The sequence below is a fragment of the Muscardinus avellanarius genome (assembly GCF_963383645.1).
Source record: "Muscardinus avellanarius genome assembly, chromosome: 12".
Taxonomy (NCBI): Eukaryota; Metazoa; Chordata; class Mammalia; order Rodentia; family Gliridae; genus Muscardinus; species Muscardinus avellanarius.
The window spans coordinates 26880025-26903054 of NC_137798.1; the positions used below are offsets into that span (position 1 = coordinate 26880025).

A 23030-nucleotide genomic window follows, 5' to 3' on the forward strand; every position below is an offset into this window, starting at 1 on the left:
ATAAAAATATGAAGAACTAATTTGTCTGTAGTAGTTCATACCAGAAGTACACAGAGGCAGAAATTGAAGACAAATTTCAAAAAAGCCCAAAGAGTAAGAATAGTCTATACTGTAAATAATAGAAATTGAAGAACATCAGGAGGCCATTGTTTTCTCTGAGGCACAGAGACTGTTTTGTTGTGTCTATATTTAATGTCATCTAAAATCCAGTCAAAGAAAGAAGTATCATCACAGTCAAATGAAAAATGATGGTCTACTCTCCTAAACCTAACCCCAATGTGCTGGGGATTTCTGACTGCTAACTTAAGTTTTGTGCTATGTTCTTTTTTATTTACTCAGTTAATTTAGAAAGTATTTAATATACAATAGTCCTCTCCTTATCTGTGGAAAAAGGTTTCAAGGCCCCCAGTGAATGCCTAAAACCACAGAAAGTACTGAATATATACTATATTTTTCCCATACAAAAACATCTAGGACAAACTTTCACCTTTCACTTAAAGGAAGCACTTTAAGGGTTCTCTTTGACATATCCAAACCCCAGCTCTGCTGCTCTTGTACTTTGGGGCTCTTATCAAGGATTACTTGAACACAAACACTATGATACTTGGATAGCCATTCTGATCACAGAGATGGCTTCTAAATGACAAAAGAACAGGGGGCGTATACAGCACAAGATGCTGGACAAAGTGATGTTCATGTCCTGGGTGATGCCCCAGGATGGCAGGAGATCTCATTATGCTCCTCAGAATGTAGCGATTTAAAACTTACAAATTGATGACTAATGAATTTTCCATTTCATATGTTCCGATCAAGATCCGCCATAGGGATTTCAATCCCTACGAGTGAAACTGAGAACAATGAGCAGCTGCTATGTGTTTACTGAGTGTCTGTTAACGCTTAGTAGACAGGTAGTATTCGAGCCTCACTGAGAAAAGGTCAAGCCCCAGTATTCAAGGACAGCAGAGGAACCCTTACCAAAGAGACCAGTGTGCCTGAACCAAATAACAAAGAACCAAAGAACAAAGAATAGAGGGAGGAGAACAGCTTCTGGACCCTGTCAGAGAAGGGGAAGAGAGGGGCTTGAACTGGGACTTAAACCATGTGTAGATTTCCTAGTAAAAAGAATGGAACAGAGATTCTTTTTTTTTCTTCACAAATAAACCGACTTTAATAGATAATATTTTGAATTTATATAGCGCCTTCTTCGAGAACCTTAGATACTTTACAGACATTTTCTTTAATGAATCCCCACAACAACACTGTGAGGTAGGTATGACTCCCATTTTACAAGACAGGAGACTGAAGCACAGAGAGGTTAAGTGACTCGCCCAGGGTCACACAGTTAAGTTCACTGAAGAGCCAGGACCCAAGCTCCTAAGCCTCCCAGCTCCCAGCCAAATACCTCAGGAGAGAATCCTTAATGAACAGTATCTTTAAACAAAGTAGCAAGAGTAGTATGTTATGAAAATGAGGTCTTTCTACTGCCATCAAGGAAAGAAAAAACCCTATACTGATGATTAGAGGCCACGAGACCCATATATAGTACATTTCTTTCCCTCCATTTTCCTAAAGCCTCCTGGTTCCTGTCTCAAGTAATCTTCTAAAGGTCACATTTCTAAGACAGAAACCATGTGACTTGGAAATAGGACTTAATTTCAAATATTTACTTTTAGTTATGATAATTTATAGAAACTTTTTATTCCAATATACAAAATATGGGACAGCTATCCCAAAAACATGTACATAGTTCTATAGCAATCAGCCCCATTTACAACTTGAACCTGCCCCTCATTTTAATCACAGCCAGCCAACAGACAACCTTACAATGCTTTCTAGATGGGTCACTTGTCTTACTTCTTACATCTGTATGTTTTTCTCCCAACCCTAACCCTATATATTTTAAAGTATTTCGAGTTTCTGGTAAGGTTCAAAACATTTTACTTAGATCCAGCTGCACTAAGAGTAAAAAGTGAATTTGGAACCATCACCCATAGTGCCTCCTCTGACAAATCATAATACAAAACACGGTGTCGATGTGAACAAAGCGTGTGACTACCACGGAACCCAACAAATGCCAGAACTTGCTCTACTCTGATATTTAACTTACCATTCCTTGTTTTTATTAAATGCAAAGATGTGAGAACAAACACAACAGTTGATCTCAATGCTGTACCTTTATGCAAATGACTTCATCTATCTGTCTTATACGTGCTGTGGCCGAGCTGATGTTGAAACTGACTCTCTTTCATTTCACCCTTGTTCTCTGTATAGAAAGCTGCAAAACTCCAGCTTTAAGTTCTAAGACAATTTGGTTTAAGCCCTCAAACCCCAAGCACCTCCACTTGCTCTGACGGTCCTCACATGCTTGGTTGTGATTCTCTGTGCAATGTCGATAGATCTGGCAGGCTGTACATGATTTGTACAAAACACCTCCAGCCAGGGTAAGGCGTTAAGAAACTGTATCTTAAAAACAAGTTTGTCAAAATACTTTTGATATTTAGTAGAAATACCAAATATCATAATTTTCTCCCAGCACAACTGTCTAAGCAGCCCACTTAGTTAAGTGATCTTGTTAAAGATCTGTTTATGGGATGAATAGGTGAAGTCATTTCCTGAGCTAAAAGATACAGATAATAAATGTTAAAATAGCAGCACAAAAAAAATTCTCTTGTGTTTTTTCATAGCCAACAGTTTTAGTAAAATAACTTTAGAAAATTAGAGAAAAAAATTACCACCTGAAAAGGATAGTGATTAGGAATATCCAATGCTTGATTGCTATTATTTTAAACATAATTTTCAATTATTTTCTGCAAGTTACATCCGGCCACTATTAACTGACTGGTGCATGGAAAAATGTCAACTACAATGGTTTACATACATTTACATTACATATATTACTTCTTAAAACCTCCAACAAAATAATGTCTTAAGCATGAATTTTAAATTCTGAGCAATCATCCAATCAGATTTATAAGACTAGAGGAAGAAGAACTTGTGTTTGGATCTCTGGTCTACTTCATCAAAATGTAATCTTCAGAAAGTTTTTAACTACTATCCAGGCTGCTAGGGCTATGGTGAATAGAGTATTTCTTTCCAAGGTAAAAGAAATGACATTAGAAAATAATGTATTGTGATGACATAAATTTTTCAAACATGGCTCAACATGAAATATTAGAGTATTTAAGAATTCTAAAGACTGGCATATCACCATTGCACCAAAATTGCTTTCATCATTCCAAGAACTACAGGAAATTTGAGTTTTTGTTTTACTGAAATTAAAGCTGAGCAAAATAATTGACTTATAAACTATGAAAAAAGAAAACATATTTAGCCAGAGATATCAGTTCCTCCTGAAAAAGAATGTTTACCTTCTCTCATTGCAATTTTTCTCAAGGTATCTTAGTGATTTCAGATTGAACTTAAAAGTAACCTTAAAAATAGAAACAAACAAAAGGAATACTTAAAACTGACAAAACTAATAAAAAATATGCTAAAACTTACTGACAGAATCATGGGCACTTCATACAATACTTACACTCTGCAAGTTTAAAGTAAAATAAATAAGAAAAAATTATAATTACAAAGCCAGTCTTTCCCCTTGGGGAAACAAAAAGCCACTTTTGACCAATTGTTCCCTACATATACATATACTGTATATTAAAATAAGCTCCTTCAGAGAAGCAAAACATATTTGTCTTCCTGACACCGGGTTCTAGTATCTGTTAGTTTTTTTTACATCAGGAAGGCAATTGCAAGTGTTGGGCACAAAAACATTTCTGGTTCGTGCTTAAAAAGACATTCCAAACACAGGCATGTGTGCAGCGTGCTCCGCATCACCTCCTTAAACCATAGTCCAACCCAGCACAGAGGCCAATTCTTTCTACTGCACCCTCAAGGAATCCAAATCATTATTGGTGCAATTAATAAAGAGAAAATGCATGCCAATAACCAGAAGGCTGTTTTACAAGAGGAGCTGGTATCTCTGATTCCATTTCCTTGTTGTATGGAACTGCACAGACCACATGATACCTGAGTAAATAAATCAACTACCATGATAGGAAGGGCTTGTTCATCCAGAGTCTTTGCTGTATTGTGTGCAAAGTGTGCTACTGCCCCCTGAGCTTCCTGCATTTCTCTTTTCTTGAAAAATCAGTGCTTGATCCTTTCCAAAATAACCAGAGAAGAAATGAGGCAGAAAGTATCTCTTCATCATGGTTCCCTCTCAGTCCCGAGACTGATAAAAAAGGATGTAACCAGACTCAGAGTTCTTCGAGATATCTGATGTCAACCTGTAGAATTCTTCAATAGCTTGTGCGTCTATTTTTTCTACAATGTCATCATCAAACAACAACCAAAAATCATGACTCGTAACTATTGCAATATAATGGCCTCGATTGGGACCACTTCCACAGTGAACCACAACAGCAACAAGGTCGTACATTCTGTCAGGATTGGTTGCATCACCTGAAGTGTTGAACAGACGGAGTTCTAAAGGAAAAACTACCCGGTAAGAAAGTTTTGTGTATCGATGAAGTTGATCCATATATTTAAATCTTTTCAGGTGTAGAGCTAGAATCATGGGAAGTTTTTCCACCTTCATCCTTTTGTGTGCTTCCTGTTTGCTGCGACACTCTTCACAGTAATACTTGTATTCACTGCACAGAGTCTCTGTGTTGCTAAAGCCCCTTAAACAGTGAGTAATTGATGTGTTTTGTTCCACGTCAACAGAAAGGTCTAAAAAATCTTCATCTTTGCTGCTTATAGTTTCACAAGTAAGACATCTGGTTTCATTAGTTAATGTTCCCTGAAAAATCCCATGAACCCACGTTGGGTCTGGTGTGCTGTTGTTATTTTCACTGTCAATGTTACCATTAGGTAAGCGACCATTTTTTTTTTCCTGCTTTCTCTCTTCTTGTAAAACATCAGCAATTGTATTTAGTAGGTAATTTAAAAACTCATGAGCATCTCGTTGCATGTAGTTGTCAAAAAGCTCATTTTCTTTCCGTAATCTTGTTATGAACTTCTTAGGAGGTATTACTCCAACCTTTTTCTTCTGAGTGGCTATGCTATGGAAGAGGTCTGCTAAGCACATAAGAAGGTTCTCCTTCTTCCTAGGCTGACTCTTGTATGCTAGAACTTTTTCCCGAAATGGACGACAAAAAAAAAAAAAAAAAAAAAGTGCTTGAAGAACTGAATTGCAGTAGCAGGTATTCCCAAAATTGACTAATCCAAAATAGTGCTCATTGACTGGAAACTGTTCTGGACCAATTTCTTTCTCTAATGCCGAGGCATTGGCGCCCATGGTACAGATGGAGGCGAATTTGGAGACTGTCATTAGGATTTCCATCCGCCCAGCGCCATCTTCCACCCAATCACAGCAGCGGCGGTGGCGGCTGGCAGGGGAGGAGGGCAGCCCGGCTGCCCGCTCTCACTGCAGCCACAGGCAGACCCCGAGCCGCCTGACCCACGCACCCAGCCTGCAGGCCGCCGCTGCCTTCGTCGCTGCCACCAGCGCTTTGCAGGTCTAGGGATGGAGCCCAGGGGCATTTGACCTGTGAGCTACACCCCTCCCCTATTTTTTGTTATTTATTTTGAAACAGGGTCTCACTATATTGCAGAGGGACTCACAAACTAGCTGAGGCTGTCTGCACACGGTGATCCTCCTGTCTCAGCCTCCTGAATGCTGGGATTACAAGCGTGCGCTACCACGCCCAACCTTGGAACAGAGATTCTAAGCACAGATTAAGTCAGCGTGGCTGGAGACTGGGAATGTGTAGGTATAATATATAAATTTATATTAAGAAGTAAATGTAGCCCTGACCTTGAAGGATATGTGCTTTTAAAAACGTGCTCATTTCAAAGTCATTTTTCAATCCTGTAAGTCATTGATAAACATGTATCTATGATACATGTCTCACATCTAAATAAACTGAAACAGACTAGCAAATAAATTTACTGGATTTTTCTAGGATGGTTGCTGACTACTTGCTGCTTTTGTGTGAGACAAACTTTAACCTTCTCTGACGCAGCATCGCCCCCTGTGGCCATGGAGGGAGGTGCACTGAACGATTTCCTGCAGCTCCTTCACCTGTGTTCTCAGCCCTGCATCAAGCAGAGCACTGGAGTGCGGGGTCCAGGGCTCCTCTGGGCCAGCGATGTCTTCAGATGGAAGGAGGCTTTGCATTGGAGAGATCAGCTATGAGACACTCGGTGTCACTACCAGGTGTGCTCAGGTGGGTCTGCGGGAACTGGCTGGGATGCTCCACATACCAGGAAAGAACAGGGCCGCTGCAGTAAGTGTGAAATGTGTGCCTCCCTAGCCCCGGCCCTTCAGAAGCACACAGTGGTCCTCAGCTGAGGCCCTGCGTGGGCGCCCTTCCTCCCATGATGGCAGCATCAGGTCAGGCTGAGCCTCACCCTGAAGAGAACATGTCCTTAAATGGACTCTGCATTAGATAGTTGGTTGACACTAAGCCCTTGGTATAGTCATCTATTTTTTACTAATATAATGGATGAGTGGTCATATATTACTGTGCTCCGTCCTTGTATTTCTCTGATGACTAATGATGTGGCGAAGACATCAAGAAACGTTTTCCATATAGAGTCAAATAGTAAATATGTTCAGTCTGTGATCTATTTAGTGTCTGTCACAACTACTCACCTCTGACATCGCAGTGAGAAAAGCCACTGAGAATGTATAGATCAACGGCATCACCCTCTTCCAATACAGCTTTATAAAAGTAGCCGAGAGGCTGGATGTGGCTCGTGGCTCACAGGTGTAGAGCAGCTTTTCACATGCTTATTGGTCATTATATATCTTCTTTTATGAAGATTCTGCTCTAAGAGTTAACCACGTTTAAAGTGGATCTTTTCTCTCTTATTAAACAATACATAAAATCTCTATAAAAGCAAGCCAGGCATGGTGGCGCACCCTTGTAATCCCAGCATTCGGAAGGTTGAGACTGGAGGATCATGGTTCGCAGACAGCCTCAGCTACTTAGTGAGGCCCTGTCTCAAAATGAAGAAAAAAAAAAATAGGGCAAGGGGTGTAACTCGGAGGTCAAATGCCCCTGGGTTCCATCCCCAGATGCCCCCCAAAATAATCTCTATAAAAGCTATAAAAACTCATATACATGTATTGCAAATAGTCTCCTAGTTGGTGCCTTATCTTTTTTATTTTTGAAACATTTTCAAGATATTTTACAGAAAAGTTTAAAGCAATAGTGATAAAAATTAAGGAAATACTAATCGTTAGATCTGTCATATATGTAAATTATAAGACTCAGTCAAGCTGGGCATGGTGATGCACACCTATAGTACTAATACTTGGGAGGAGGCTGAGACAGGGGACTCACAAGTTTGAGGACCACCTCAGCAGGTAGTGGGACCTTCATCAGCCTAGCAACACCCTGTGCCCTGTTTCAAATTAAAAATAAAATGGAGCTGGGGGTGTAGATCAGAGGTAGAATGCCCCTGGGCTCAAACCCAGTACCACAAAAAAGAAGTATATCCAATAGCTTTAAGTTCCCAAAGTTTTCTATAAATTCAATTCAACGTCACTCAGAATTGCAGCAGACTCTTTTGTTGCAATTTATAAATAATCAAAACTTTTTTTTTTTTTTTTGCAGGTCTGGGGGTGGAACCCAGGGGCATTCTACCTCCGAGCTACACCCCCAGCCCTATTTTTTATTCTTTATTTTGAAACAGGGTCTCGCTGAGTTGTAAAGGGCCACACTAATAATAGCTGGGGCTGTCCTCAAACTGCAATCTTCCAGTCTCAGCCTCCCAAATACAGGGATTACAAGCGTGTGGCACGATGCCCGGCTCAAAACAGTTTTTTTTTAAAGTTTTTTTTTTTTTTTTCTGGAGACCCTACCTACCAAGACTTACTTCCAAAAAATCAAACAGTTTGGCATTACTGACAATAAGACATGTAGATCAATATAGATATTGCATTGATGTAAAAAATAAGCAAATATTACAGAAATAGGTTTGTACACACATATTCAGTTAATTTTCTATAACTATGGAAGACAATTCAATAAAAAAAAAGTAATTGTCTCAGGAAATAGTGCTGAGCGTTCAGATCTATCAGCTGAGAAATCCTTTCACTTTCCAGTTCTGTTAACATACAGTCCACTGTCCTGTGGCTTGAGAACAATTTTTAAAAAGAAAATTTTTTGAGAAAGTAGCAAGCATTTTGAGAAAGGAGATTTTTACTTTTGCACAATTAATACTTATTTTCAACTGTTTTTTTTTTTTTAATGTCCCTTTGTCACTGGACTTGCTAGACTGCAAATTCGGTGGTGTTTCGCGAGTTTTCATCACAAGTTTCTTGTCTTTATGGTGTTTGAACTCAGGGAACCTCTACCACTGAGCTATATACCCAGCACCTTAAATTGTTTACTATAAAGAGGAGTTTGGAAACTTTAATTTCAAGAGTGCATACTAGGAAATGAAGATAAAGACCAAAGTCCCAAACCTGCGGGGACAAAGGTCCCTGTGCCTAAAACTGCCATTGTAATCAAGAAGCACAGAACTGGGCAAAAGAGCTGTCGCCCTGGGGCCTCCTGAGGCTCTCGGGGAACATTAGAAGCAGCTCTGGGCCTGGCTGAAGGTTTGTGCAGCAGCTGCAGGCGCCTGGGGAGCACTGTGCATCCACAGCGCAGAAATAAACGGCGGAGTCTGTGGTCTGTACAGAGGAAACGCTCAAGGAGCTGCGGCGCTCTATAATGACTGTCGTGGACGTCAGTCTTCCCTTGTGCTTCGTCCCAGAAGGATTGTAAAACAGGTTGACGAGCTGACCCCCAGGATCTTGGCGAAACCACTGCACATTTGTCACACCGGCAGAAAAGTTGCACCACATCCTGCAATTGGCTCCTTGCGGGAGGACCAGGGCTGGAGGACTCTGCTCCACCTGCTGCCCTCTCACACCTGAGGAGGACACGCACAGTCATGGCGAGGGTCACCGCCACACCCACCCGCCCTGGAGCTGCCCGCCATCAGGAGGAGGTGGACAGTCCAGTCTCTGAGCTCCTCCGCCTCCCTCCCCCTCCGCGCTGCAGCCAGGCACCCTGAGAGCCCCGAGTCAAGGGAGTTCAACTCACAGCAGAGCCGGCTGCACAGGAGCCCCAGCACAGCGCCCAGCAGCCTCTCCATGGCCTCCCTGGGGTAGAGGACTCTCCAGCCAGACCCGGGCACTGGGGGTGAGGACTGGGCTCAGGAGCTGCCCCTCCCCCGCGGCCCGTCAGCTCCGCCCAGTGCCCTGCTCCTGAGCTGAGGGCCCCCAGCCTCTGTGCAGGAAGCCCCTCCCACAGGCCCCAGGCTCTGGGGGGTCTGGGAGGAGCAGGTGGGCAAGGGGCACCTAGGAAGGACACTGCTCCATTAGCTGAGGGACTCTCTGCTGATCCTGGAAGTGTGGGGGTGCTAGAGGGCTGGGAGGAGGGAGGGGAGGGCTCCCCAAAGGAGAACTGCCTCCCCTGCCCTAGAGCCCAGGAGCCACACAGAAGAGAGTCCACAGGTGAACCCTGCACACAGGCCTGGGTTCTGACTAGGGATCTAACTGGCCTGCGAATTAATTTCCGTGGTGAAAGTCAGCCCAGTCACATGAAGTAATAAGGACTTCAGTGTTCTTGTTATAAACTGTGATATCTATGTTATAAAGTACAAAATGAATTCTTATGAATAACTATTATGAAGTACATAATTAATGAATTCTTATTGTTGGAATATATCAAATATGCAGATTGGGACTCTTATGAAATAACATTTGTGGAAATATTATAAGGACGATATCTTGAAATCGACCCTCTATTTAAATACAGAGAACACAGAAGAGGAGCACTTATGAGCACAGCATGACTCTTCCACTCAGGCAAGAGGCCCTGCCCAGAACCCCATGTCATAGAGGGCCAGCAAATCAAAAACACCTCCCCATGAAAAAAGGAGCTCTAAAGAATTCTGTCACTGTTGTGTGGACGCCATTCAGAGCCTTATCAAACCCCGTCCTGAAACCTTCAGGATCAAGAAAAATGTGCCTTCACATACCAGACCCTTGTTCTGGAAACCACACACGAATACCAGAAAATTCGGGGGCTCCTAATTTGGAATCTAAGGATTTATAGGAAAGAGAAGAAAAAATTAGCCAGTGCACCCTTCCCTCTCAGAAGGGACAGATTGTTGCACAGTGAAGCACCCTTCCCAGGGTGCTAGGATCTCTGCCTTCTTCTCTTCTGCGCTCACCTGCTGTCCTGAAGGGACTCACAAATCAGTCCAGCGTAAGCAGCAGTTGCTCCTGATGGCTGAAAGCTTTGCAACATTACACAGTCTTGCTTTTAAGTTTTATGTGTTTACACATTGAATCTACAGACAGGCTGATGTTGGTTATTTACTTCGGGAACTAGACAGACATAAGAATAAAAAATGTAAATAGTTTTACTTTTATAAAAATATAATTTTTAGCCAGACGTGGAGGTACATGCCTGTAATCCTAGTACTTGGAGACTTAAATAGAAGGATCTCAAGTTCAATGACAGCTTCAGCAATGTAGGCAGACTCTCGGCAACCTAGCAAGACCCTGTTTTGAAACTAAAAATAAAATGAACTCTGGATGTAGCTTGGAGGTATAATGCCCCTGGGCTTAATTCACAGTACAACAAAAAATAAAAATATAAACATATAATTTTATTTCAAATATTTTTTATTTTATTGAGCATATTTTGTTTATAGTGTGATTAGCTATTGCATCTTGTTTTGCAACTTTAATTGATTATTTGAAATGTCTTTAAAGAGAACTATTTTGGAAAGTTTACATGAAAATAATTTTTCATGTAAACTCTGATTAACAATAATTCTCTGAGGTGAGGTGTAGCTCAGTGGTAGTGTGCTTGTCTAGCATGCATGAGGCTCGAGGTTCAATCCCCAGCACTGCAGGATTATTCATTGTTGATATAGTTGCAGATAATGAGAAAAATGAGGACCCTTGCATGTTCACTAAGTAAAAAGTGAAGCTATCTACAGACACTAAATATCAGATGGTCTGTTAAAGAAGGGTGCAAATGCTTACTACCGACACTGTGAGGAACAGTGCAAGAAAATAAGAAAAGTTGATTCAGAAATCACTAATTGCTATTGGCTACTCAATGGGTATTAGAGAAATTTACTTAGAATGGGAAGGGAGTGGGGATGCAGCCCAGTGGTAGAGCGTGTGCTTAACATGTGTGAGGCCCTGGGTTCCATCCACAGGACAAATTATAAAATATATATAATTTTTTCTCCTCTATGCACATATATAGAGGATAAAAAGGGAGTTGTAACTTGTGTGAGTCTGAAAAAAGAAAGTCAGGCCATTCATAGAACAACCAACCTCAAGTTTCCACTTTGTTTTTAGTTCATAATGTCTGTTATAAAGGCCATTTTTATAAAGAAGGTCATTTTCTTTCCCTAGTACTTCCTGCCATTTCTTTGGAAATATTGCCTTGTGCATATCCTTAAACACCAGCTTCAATTAAGTTCCCCAACTGCAAATACTTTAGTGGGTGAGCTAACTTCTTCTTTATTGGAGGAATTCAGTCAGCTAAAGATAAGAGACTGAATAAAATAATTTGTAGATAATGCAGTTTGAAAAAAAGAAGAACAGCTGTCCTGGGTTGAGAGAGGAGACTGGTGATGAGAGCAAATCTCTAACTTGCCTTACACTACCTCACTCAGACCTCAAGCCATCTCAGCATCACTGTCTCAACTGACCTGGGAGCAGGTAGCTTCCTCCTGTGTGTTGAGAATCCTGCAGCCCAGTTCCCTCTAGAATCCTGCCCTCTAGGATAGAGATGCTGCCCTTCAGAAACCAGGGTCCTTCCCCTACAAAATGGCAAACAAACAAAGGCCATCCAGCTCTCTACAGGAGCCAGGCCCTTCCCAAGACACGACTGTCTCTGTGCTGTTTGTCTTTACAGAAGGCTCCTTTTCCTGAAGTTCCCCGGCTGAGCTCCTGGCCCCTTCCCTGCAGGACTCGGGTGGCTGCCTTCAGCTCTGCACTGTGCGACTCAGGGCACAAGTGCACAGCTGTGTTGTCCAGTGACCAGAGGGTTTCCCCAGGCGGAAGGAGTCTGCATTCTTTGTAAACTCAGCCTTGAAGCCTTTAGCTCCTGAGTTTACTTTAACATACAGAAAAGCTGTTTCCTGATTAGGCAACAGCGCCTTCCAGGGGCCCAATGAGCGCTCTGAAGAAGTTCACGTGTTTCCTGGACTTCACAGGCGTTCTTTACTGCCATATGCACAGGAGGATTTATGTTCTGTAAGGTCTGAAAACTTTTATTTTTAATTCACAGAATGACAAAAGTATGAATGAAAATAGGCAAAGAACAATTTTTAGAATGAGAAATAAAATAACCACAAACGTTATAGAACTCAGAAAATTACAAATTATTTTACTACACATTTTTCACATAGACAATATATACTATATTTTGCTTTTTTTCCTATTAACAAGCCTTTTTATTGTCCTTTTTTAAAAAAAATAATTGAAGATCCCTTTACTGGTCCTATTTCCATGAATGGTCAAGACCAAGGGAAAGGAGAAGAGAACCAGCCAGCACAAGGAGAGGTCATCTCCACAATATTCCATTTATACACAGAACTAAATAGACAAGCACAGAGTCTCTATTGTGGTTAGAAGTTGGCAGCATGGGATGGAAGAGGGATAGGTGGGAAGTAGGAGTGTCATTAAAAAAATGCAACCTCCGCCAAACTGGGTGCCTGGGGGGAACTTGGTCTGCTTCAACCCAAGAGAAATTAGACTGTAAAAAGCAGCTTGAGAAGGCCAGAACCATCAAGAATGAGAGAAGGGAGGGCTGGGGGCAGGGTGGGGGGCTGTTTGGCAGCTGGAGTGAAGGAATTGCCCTTCTCCTGCTGGGATCCCCCCAGCCCCTCCAGTCTGGCAGGATGGAGGCAGCCTGCAACCCCCAAGGGCAGGTCTGGGGCTGCCAGATGCTCCAGGCAGGGGGCTGGAGGGGGCTCACAAAGGCTTGTCCTCCAGGGAGATGATGGCACTGCCCCAGCCTCTCTGCCAGGTGCAGCGGTCCTTGACCTCCTCATAGCAGTTTGCTTGTAATTCATGCCTGATCCTTGTCAGCTTCTTGATGGCGTCCTTGGAACTGGCATAGATCACTTTGCTCTTCAGGGGTGCACACTCAGGGGCCCAGAAGATAAACACCAGGTCCTCCTTCTTGCTTTCCTTGGTCTCATAGGTTGCGTCCTACAGGGCATAGCGGCAGTCCTTGTCTGGCAGCATCTTGACAAAGGTGGCGTAGGGGTAGTCCACAGTCTGGCCCACATCACTCACCAGGATTTCTTTCCCCTCCTCCAAGATGATGTTCTTCTTGTCCTCACTCAGGAGAAGAACAAGACCTTCTTGGGTTTCTTCACTTCCTCTGGTGTTGATGACTTGTACACTTTCATGTCATTGAACACCTTGATGATGCCATCAGAGACGGCCACCCCAGAGGCCATATTTCTGGAAGCGAAAGGAAGACAGCAGGGAGAGTCAGGGAAGATGAGAGCCGCCGCAGCTGCTGCCGGAATCTGACTCCTATATTTTTCACTATAGTACTTTTTCTGTATTTTTACTCCATTTTTTTGTTAATTTTATTTTTTCTGTTCTGAGAATAGAGTCCATACTTCTTAACTGGCTCTTTATAAAAAATATACTTGCCATATTTCTATAAAAGAAGAAAAATGCAGTGTTTACTCCTAGAAAACAGAAGTTTTATTCAGTTGGCATTAAGATGATAAAATGTAATTTTTAAGAATATAATCAAATTGGGAGAAATGCCTATCAAGTTGCCATGTGGCATAAGATTTCATTACATTTCAAGGTTTTTTGTGTGTGCGGTGACAAATGCTAAGTGCTGTTGTAAGTCCATACAATATTGGCTTAAGGATTTATACTTCTTTCTTCTTTGGCAGAAAACTGCCTTTGTTGAAAGCACTGAAGACAGTGACTTCAATGCCCCCTCGCTATCTGAGCTATGTCCTTCTGTTTTACTCTTTCTTTTGCTTGCTTTCCTTGAGGGTGGAACACTGCCAGAAGGGGGGAGCTGAAGACAGCAATCTCTGCTGCCCCTGCAAAACTGCAGATAACAACTTGTCATCTAAAACATCCCTAACACAATGCTCTACTCCCTAGCCAGAGACAAGCAGTGATTTAAATACCCAATCTTAACTCTGTAAGCCTTAAGAGAAGAGCTGAATTTTCTCTCTGGGAGTTTGGCGTTCTTGCCTCTCTTCTCCCACCTCTTGAGAACAGGAATGGAAACTCAAGGGCACGTTCCTCACTTCATCCTATTCTGGTACAGAGCCCGCAAAGTACTACCCACAGTCAATGGCCAGTTTGTTAAGTCTGTTGTAGAGACCTAAGCAAGGTAATAAAGACCAGTTCTAGGTCCGTTGTTTGGTTCATAAATATTTGCATGAAGAATACAAAATCCCAGAAAATTTTAAACTCCAAAGTACATAAGATATATTAGTAGAGAATGATTCAATTTCAGGATTTTCCCAGAAAGGTTTCCTATGAGAAACCTCTCTCTTCTGAAGGAGAGAGAAGTCTTTCTGATGGAGCACTGGCCTTTCTGGAGATGAAAACTTGAGTTTTCCATAACAATGGCATCTATCTCTTCCTACCTCGGAGAAATCTATGACCTCCTAGATCTCTAGGCATTTAGTCTGGGATTGGCTCATGTTCTGTAGGAAACTGAACCCTGTCTGGGGAAAGAACACAGCCTCCAATCGCAGGGCTCCCCTCAGCCTCTGCCCTCTGGTTTGCGCTCAGCTCCCCTGCAGTTGCTCTCACTGTGTCTCTCACCGCGCAGTAGTACACAGCGGAGTCTGAGGTTTGGACAGAGGATTTCTGCAGGTGGAAGGAGCGCTCCCTCTTGACAAGAGTGGCCTGGAAGCCTTGCTTCTCCATCCTCTGGTTGTCTGTTGAGCTCTTCAGGAGCAGCCGAGGAGCTTTATCCAGATATTGGACATACCAGAAAAGGACAGGAGCCGAGTAAGTAGTCTGGTAAGTGCAGTTCAGGGTCACAGGTGTCCCCTCTGTGACAGTGACTAGGCCTTCTGTCTGGGTCACTGAGTCTCCATGGCTCCTCCCTGAAAAGATAAATGAAATATTTTGTTATATTGGCAATAAGGCAAATGATCATCGTTATTGTAAGAAATTGAAATACCATAAATGCTTAGGATTAAATGTTACTTACCAAACACTAATAAGATCAAGAGAACTAAGCAGGTGACAGAGAGCATGTTGGTAGGACACATGCTTGCTACTTGTGACACACCAAGTTATATAGGACTAATCTCCAGCAGGAGCTTGTAGAAACTATTTAGTCATGAGCAAGAGTCCCTTTCTGCCCTGCAGCAGTCAGCCTTGTGACTACAAAAAGAAAAGGTTTACAAAACCACAACTGAGAGGGAGTGCAGTGCCCTCTCTTGGTTTCCCTAAAAATTGCACATAGCCTCATCTGACCCAGATTTTAATAATACAGTGAGCCCCCAAACACACACTCATCCACAGGGAATGTGTTCTAATACCCCTACTGACACCAAAGATAGTACTGAACTCTATAATACTGTGTTTTCCTACATACACATACCTATGATAAAGTTCGATTATAAATTAGGCATAATGCTTCCTGGTTCAACCCATGGCCATCAACTGGAACACAGTTTGTGCTCATGCCTTCTACCCACAAATGTAATGTCTTTTCCACATTAACTAGCACTTATCATGGACTGTGGATGAAACTTGCAGTTTGAGGTGCGAATGCAAACCTGGCATGACAAACATCTAAAAGAGACAAACTAGCATGAACTGACTTTTTAAAGTGCCTGAGGAGCAAGTAGCTTTGCAGCACGCATGTGCTGGGCTCAGGGATGGTTCTCATCCTGGTGGACGGAACGCAGTGGAGCAAGAGTCCATTGCTTATGTGGAAGTGAACACAATTGAAACTTATGGACTGTTTAATCTGGAATTTTCTTTTCTTTTTTATTTATTATTTTTTATTGGTGTACTGTATTCATACATCATATTGGGATAAAAAACTTGTGTAGACATACATGCACACATAGCCCAGTAAGCCCCTATCCCAAACCATTCCCTCCCCATCCCTCCTTCCCATGCTTGTCTTAGTGGTTGACATCTAATATTATAGCAATTTATCCAAAATTAACAATGATAATCTCACATAACTGATTCATTTGTCTAATATCAAGCTTTTGATGACTTAGAGATACCATTTCAATATTTCTTTTTGCTTTCTTTCTTACCAGAGGATTTTTTTTTCTTTTTTTTAAGGTGAAACTATCCTACGTTTTTTTTCAGAAAAAAATCTATCCTAACATGAAATATGAACTCTAAATACCCAAACAATCTTGAAAAAGAACAAAGCTAGAAGATATACATTTTCTGATTTCAAACCTTATAAAGCTACATTAATTGAAACAGTGTAGTACTGCTAAAAAAGGCAGATATATAAACCAGTGGAGTAAAATAAAAAGCCTAGAAATAAATTCTTCCATATATGATCAAGTTATTTTTGACAAGGTTTCCAAGAACATTTGGTGAAGGAAATAATGATCCTTTCACTAAATATTGTTGAAAATAATAATTACATGAAAAAGAATAAAATTGTACCCTTACCTAACACCATGTACAAATATTAACTCAAAATACATAAAAGTCCTAAATGTAAATCTTAAGACTATAAACTTTTAGAAGAAAACCTGGGTCATAACACTTTACAACATTGAAATTGGCAAGGATTTCTTGGATATGATTTCAAAGGCACAGGCAACAACACAATAAAAAAACTTCCTAAAAATAAAAAAAGTACATCCAAAGAGAACATAAACAGAGTTAAAAGTTACTGATAGAATGGGATAAAATATTCCCAAATGCTATATCTGAAGATATATTAATATTCCAAATAGAAATCCTAAAACTTAGCAACAATAAAAGTAAACAATGCAATTTAGAAATAGGTAAATGACTAAAATAAATAATGAATCTCCAAAGATTTTAACCAATAAACACACGAATATATTCTTCTTTGCTTAGCTGTCTGCTGGATGGAAAATCTTGTTTCTCTGGTTCTGGTGTGTATTATCTATTTCTTCTTTGTAGTTAATCTCTTTGAGTATTTTCTCTAGCGCTGGTTTTGAAGACATAAATTCTTTCAGTTTCTGTTTGTCATGGAAGCTTCTTATTTCCCCATCTAATTTCATAGATAGTTTTGCTTGGTAGGAAATTTTTGGCTGGAAGTTGTTTTCTTTCAGAGTTTGGAATATGTTACTCCAAGCCCTTCTGACTTTCATGACTTGGTTTGAGAAATCTGGAGTGATTCTAATTGGTTTGCCTCTGAATGTCTGTTGGCTTTTTGTTTTTGTTGCCTTTAAGATTCTGTCCTTGGCTTCCACATTGGTCATTTTGACAATTATTGGCATGGTGAACCTCTTCTCTGATCCTGTCTAAAGGGAGTTCTACAAGTTTCCTGGACCTGTGTATTGATCTCTTGCTCTATGTTTGGAAAATTTTCTGCTATTACTTCTTTGAAGATATTATTGATCCCTTTGGTTTCACCTTCTTTTCCCTCCTCTATTCCTATTATTCTTAGGTTACCTCTCTTAAAATGAGCCCATATTTCTTCAATGTCAGATTCCTGCTGTCTGATTTTTTTTCTAAGTTATAAATTATGCATTCATTTTTGGACTGATCGTCTTCTAGGAGCAAGATTCTATTCTCCAGGTGGTCTAATCGAATGTTTATACTTTGAATTGAGGCCTTTACCTTAGTGATTGCATGCCGCAATCTGCTCAGCTGAAATTGCTGTAATTCCACTCACGATCGAACAATCTCAGAAAAAGATGGGCGAGGATATGGGTGCTGTTCTGCAGCCGCTTATCTGCAGCGATTCTTTCCCTTCTAGGAAATAAATTTCTTTAAGTTCCTATTTACGGCGCTTCTGGAAAGAATCTGACATGGACAAAAGCTTCTTGAGCTAGTGACACTTTATTACAAGAACTCAGAAAATTTATATCCTTCACCAGTGGGGTTAATGGTAAAAAAAGGAAAGGAGTGTAATCACCATAAATCAGTAATCAAGGTAAACAAACAAGTTAGTCCGGCATTCAAGAGATTAGCTCAGAATCTTCTCCAGATCCCGCAGAAGATCCAGCTGTCCTTGCGAAGGGCAAATTCCAGAAGAAACAGCATGCCCAGGGCTTGGAGAATAGGTTTCTCATGGAGTCTTCTTTAACTTGTTGGAATTTTCCATCTTTAGGGCTTAGTTTATATGTCAGGCATGGGGGGATGTGGCGATCCAGGTGGATGTGATGAAGTTCTCCCAGGTGCCGTCCTGCCCTGTCCTCTAAATTCTGAAAGCTTAAGCAAACTCACAACACAGTTTGGCAGATAAAACACCAAAAAATACCATGAAAAATTTAGATTTAGTTGTCAGATGTATTTCCTTAGCTGCTGAACCCTTTTCCTCAAACGATAGGCTTATTAGAAACCTATTCCTCTTTTAATAATCCATTTCCACATCACAATCCTTCTGCAACCTGCTTTTGATCTTTCTAATTCCTTTCTTTCCCATTTGGGACAATCTCATGATAAGCCCTTCTTCATACAAGAATCCTTTCTTATTCTCACCATATTTCCTTTCTTTTACACATTTATTATATCTATCCTTTGTTCTGACATACTCATTTCTTAGCCACGTGGCGCCTCTTTGTCTCGGGCAGCGGCTCATACTGGGTGTAAAGGTTAAGAATTTTCCTAGCCTTCAGCTCTATTGTATTGGGCAGTATTAGCTGCTCATAAAGTTTATCTTCTCCTTATCTAGGCAGGATTGCAAGGATAAACAGTTCCCGGCTGCCTCCCCTTTAGGGCTAATGGTTTCAGTTAACTTAATGCTTTTACTGTGTATTAATGAAAGTCAGAGATAGAGGGAAAATCCGCGTTTTGTAATTGCTGTTACGGGAATGCTGCCACTGCATCTGAATTCTAATTAGATTTTATTACCACTTGAACAAAGCCGAGGACGTTTAGAGGCTTAGACAAATTACCAGAAAGTTTATTTTCCACGGACTCAGTTTCTCTCACAGTTCTGATCTTACATCAACGGAGCAATTTGTGTGGAGAGTTAAAAGAATCATTACCAAAAGAATAATAGTTATGAAATAATATCTAAAAGTGGAGGAGTATTTTGGCCAGAGATGACACCCTCTCTTGGGGCTATATGCCAATTTAGCTACGTGGAAGGTTGTCGCGCACGCAGATGCCGAAAGGAAGTAGGTGTTCTCAGCAATTGCATCCTTTATTTCTTTTAGACTCTATTTCTTTTAGACAACTATTAAGCAAGATAGTCTGAGGCTTCTCCTCTGCATATGTCCCTGTGGGTCCAGTGGAAAACGAAGAATCCCTCTGCCTGGAAGGTCCTTTGTCCTCTCCTCCACAACACCAACTGAGTTGCCCCTGTTCATCCTGAGGCACTTGCCACCTGGCAGAGGAAGCCGCATGCAACTCAAGGAATCTGTGCTTCTCACATAATCTGTGATGAAGAACTGGTGTTTTCTTAGTGCATCATGCCTGATATATTTATAAAATATAATGGAAACCTAGTGCTGTGACTTCTGTTTCATTTTTTTTTAAAAAAGGAGAGTGCCATACGGATTGACTTCCACACTCATTGTTAATCTTTGGCTGATCTGTACATATACAAAGGAACTCTCCAAAGCAAAAGATAGGTAAAATAATTTCCAGAGTTTACACTGTGGTGGGCATAGTTGTCTTCAGAGCAGGCAGGACTCAGATGTTATAATACATGGGAAAGGTACCAGAATCCTCAGAATGATAATGTAGTAGTAGTGAGATGGAGCCCAGAATAAAGTATGTTCAAGTAAAGATTAAAAAAGCAAGTCTCAAAAGAAAAAACTGATAAGTAAGAAAATTACTTTAGTGAACAGTACATGTAATGCCTTTTAAAACAGTATAATGAAATGCAGTCTCCAACAATATAAAATATAATCTAATGTCATCAAAATTATCAGGCATGTGAAAAAGCAGAGAAATATAATCTATTAGAAAGAGAAAAATCAGCCAGGCATGGTGGTGCACACTTGTAATCCCAGCATTTAGGAGGCTGAGACTGGAGGACTGCGGTTCAGGGACAGCCTCAGCTACTTAGTGAGGCCCTCCGCAACTTAGTGAGGCCCTGTTTCAAATTAAGAATAAAAAATAGAGCAGGGGGTGTAGCTTGGAGATCAAATGCCCCTGGGTTCCATCCCCAGACCCGCAAAAAAAGGAGAAAAATCAATCAATAGAAACAGAAATAAAACAGATGATATAATTATTATAAAATACTATTTTAAATTATTGACTTATATGTAATAAAATGTAATAATGAATGAAAAGAACTATATGAACCTAAAGGGGAAAAATTAGAGACATAGAAAAGTAAAAATAGAACTTGTAGAGATGAAAAACAATTAAATTACTGATATAAAATAAATTATGATGTGTAACAGATTGGAAACCACAGGGAAAAGGTTCACTGGACTTGAAAAAAAATCCATAGGAATTGTTCAATCTGAAGCGAAATGAAAATGAGTTGAAGAAAAAACGAAATAGAATTCATGATCTATGGTAAAAAAAAAATTAAGGGGTCATTTATATGTGTAAGTAAAAACTTAGAAGAGAGAGAGTGAAGGAAAGAAAAATATTTAAAGAAATAATGGCTGAAACTTTTCATCAGCACAGAGAGAACAAAGAGAAAAATATTCTAATTTTCTTAATATATTTGTGTTATTATAACAAAATACTTGAGGCTAGATACTTTGTAAAGAAAAGAAGTTCACACAGAGAGGGCATCATGAAGGGAGCTGTGAACGTGCACAGTGACTTGTGGAAGAGGTCACTTGGCAAGAGAGAGAATGAGAAATCTAGACTCCTTCATAACAATGCGCTCCCTCAGTAATCAGTCCAGTACTGTGAGACTTAACTCAGTCAGAAAGACCTACTCCAGTCTAACCCATGAAATACCTACTCCAGTCTAACCCAATCATAAGGGAACTAACCCAGCTCTGAAGAACGTTAATTCATTTTAGGGGAAGGGCTATGATGACCCATTCATCTCTAAGATGCACCACCTCTCACCACCTCCACAGTGGATTGATAAGCCTCCACAAGAGTTTTAGTGGGGACAAGATATGTTTATACCATTTCAGTAATCATGTTTCTGGAAACCATAATACAGAAGAAATCTGAAAATTTGCTTGGGTGGAGGATGAGGAGATCGAAACACATCACATACAGAGGAAACAACGCACATCAGAGTGTATTTAACTGGCTTTTAAAATATCTTTAAAAGATAATTTTAAGGCAAAACCACAGAACTGCATTGTTGATTGCTAACTGGATTATGTGATGAATGGTTTCTGGACTTTGATCAATTTGAAGCTTATTAATTGTGATGAAATGCTGAGTTTTAAAGGTAATTGTCTTTCCCACTGTAGCATTTTTTGGTACTTTTCAGTTTAGAGCCCAGGACCTAGAGGTAAAACTAAGGCTGTGCTGGCCTCAAAAGGCCTCATTTACTTTCCTCCTTTCTATTCCCCAAAGCTAAATATTTTGGAGATGCAGTGATGCTTTTCCTGAAGTAACTGAGCTTTTGCCACAGATGTCCCTTAGAGCAGAGCCAGAGTGTCCGTGTCAGCCCTAGGGCTGTGTGGAGACAGATCCAGAGAACAGATCCAGTGCCTCATCCAGTGTTGTGAGAGGTAAAAGTGCAAGAGTATTTTAAAAACCTGTTGTCTTTGGGGGAGCTGAGACATAAAAACACAGGCAGGTTGCCATAGGGCACAAAGATGACTAGAAGGAGCTCTGCGTTTGGCTAAGTCAATGGTTAAAGCCACTTCACATCTCTGGATAACAGTTTTCTCATTTATAAAGTGAGATCAATTCTCTGCAAATTGCCTTGTTCAAAAAGTGATTATGAGGAGTGAATGAGATAATGTTTAATAAGTGCACTGTGAATTTAGCTAGTGCAACTGAAATGTTTTTTTAACCCCACTGTATAATTTAACAGAGGTAGGTTCAGGACTTTCTATGAGTTGGTAGAGATGGCTGTGGGCAGGAATGGCCAGGAGATTCTCCCTGAGGCAAGGATAATTGGATTGTCTCTGGGATCTTTGGAGATGGTCAGCATCCACCTTATTTTAATCTTTAGGTCACTTCATTCAACTTAACTCCTTGTCGCTTATTATTGAAAAGTTGTCTTGAAGAATTTCCACACCGTGGACTTTGCTTAGAGTATGTCTGTTAACAGGTTAATATATTATTCTTTCCTTTGTACCTACTGTATATTGGTAATTATACTTAATGGGCAATTATAAAAGTAATAAAAAAGTATCCTTTTTTATTTGGTAGACAAAAAACAAAGGCATATTTTACTTTTCTTGGAAGTCCATTGGTAGAGTTACTCTTTCAAATCCAACTGATTTTGCCCCTCTCTGTTTGGACATGCACAGGGAAGCTGAATCTTATAGATCATGATGATGTTAAGCATTAGGCTTTTGATGCTACTTCAGAAGAGAGAACATATTTTACATTGTAGTATTTCCTCCCAAAATCATTTCTCTCTGTTGGGCAATTCTTCTCTCTCTCAGAGGAAATGAAACTTCAGTTAAGAAATCGGGAGGAAAGCTATTCAAAGGTGCCTTTCGGGATAAGGATAGCACCACAGTGTTGAATCTGGATCTCATTGTCTGAAATAAAATGCAAATGAGGGCAAACAGCAAAGAATGTAAGTGGTGGGCAGGTTGCACTGGGCCAGGTAAAAGGCAAGTACTACAGGAGATAAAGTAGAGAAGGAGAAGGGGAAAGGCTCAGAGATTCTTTGTATCACATGTAATATGTGCCTAATATTTGTTTTCATCTTTCTATTTAAAAAAATGCTTATGGGCGTGGATCGCATCAG

At 40.6% G+C, this 23030-nt stretch overlaps 1 protein-coding gene and 1 pseudogene across 2 annotated transcripts; both read right to left on the reverse strand.

Moving 5' to 3' along the window:
- Positions 1 to 4222: 4222 nt before the first annotated feature.
- LOC308271314 (ubiquitin carboxyl-terminal hydrolase 12-like) lies at positions 4223 to 5347 on the reverse strand (the record flags this gene model as incomplete). The annotated part of the gene is made up of 1 exon (XM_080707595.1): positions 4223 to 5347. The coding sequence occupies one exon, from the start codon at positions 5345 to 5347 to the stop codon at positions 4223 to 4225; it is 1125 nt and encodes a 374-aa protein (XP_080563721.1).
- Positions 5348 to 13012: 7665 nt separating this feature from the next.
- LOC308271490 (cofilin-1-like) lies at positions 13013 to 13506 on the reverse strand (annotated as a pseudogene). Its single transcript has one exon. The product of its transcript is annotated as a cofilin-1-like (transcript).
- Positions 13507 to 23030: the final 9524 nt, after the last annotated feature.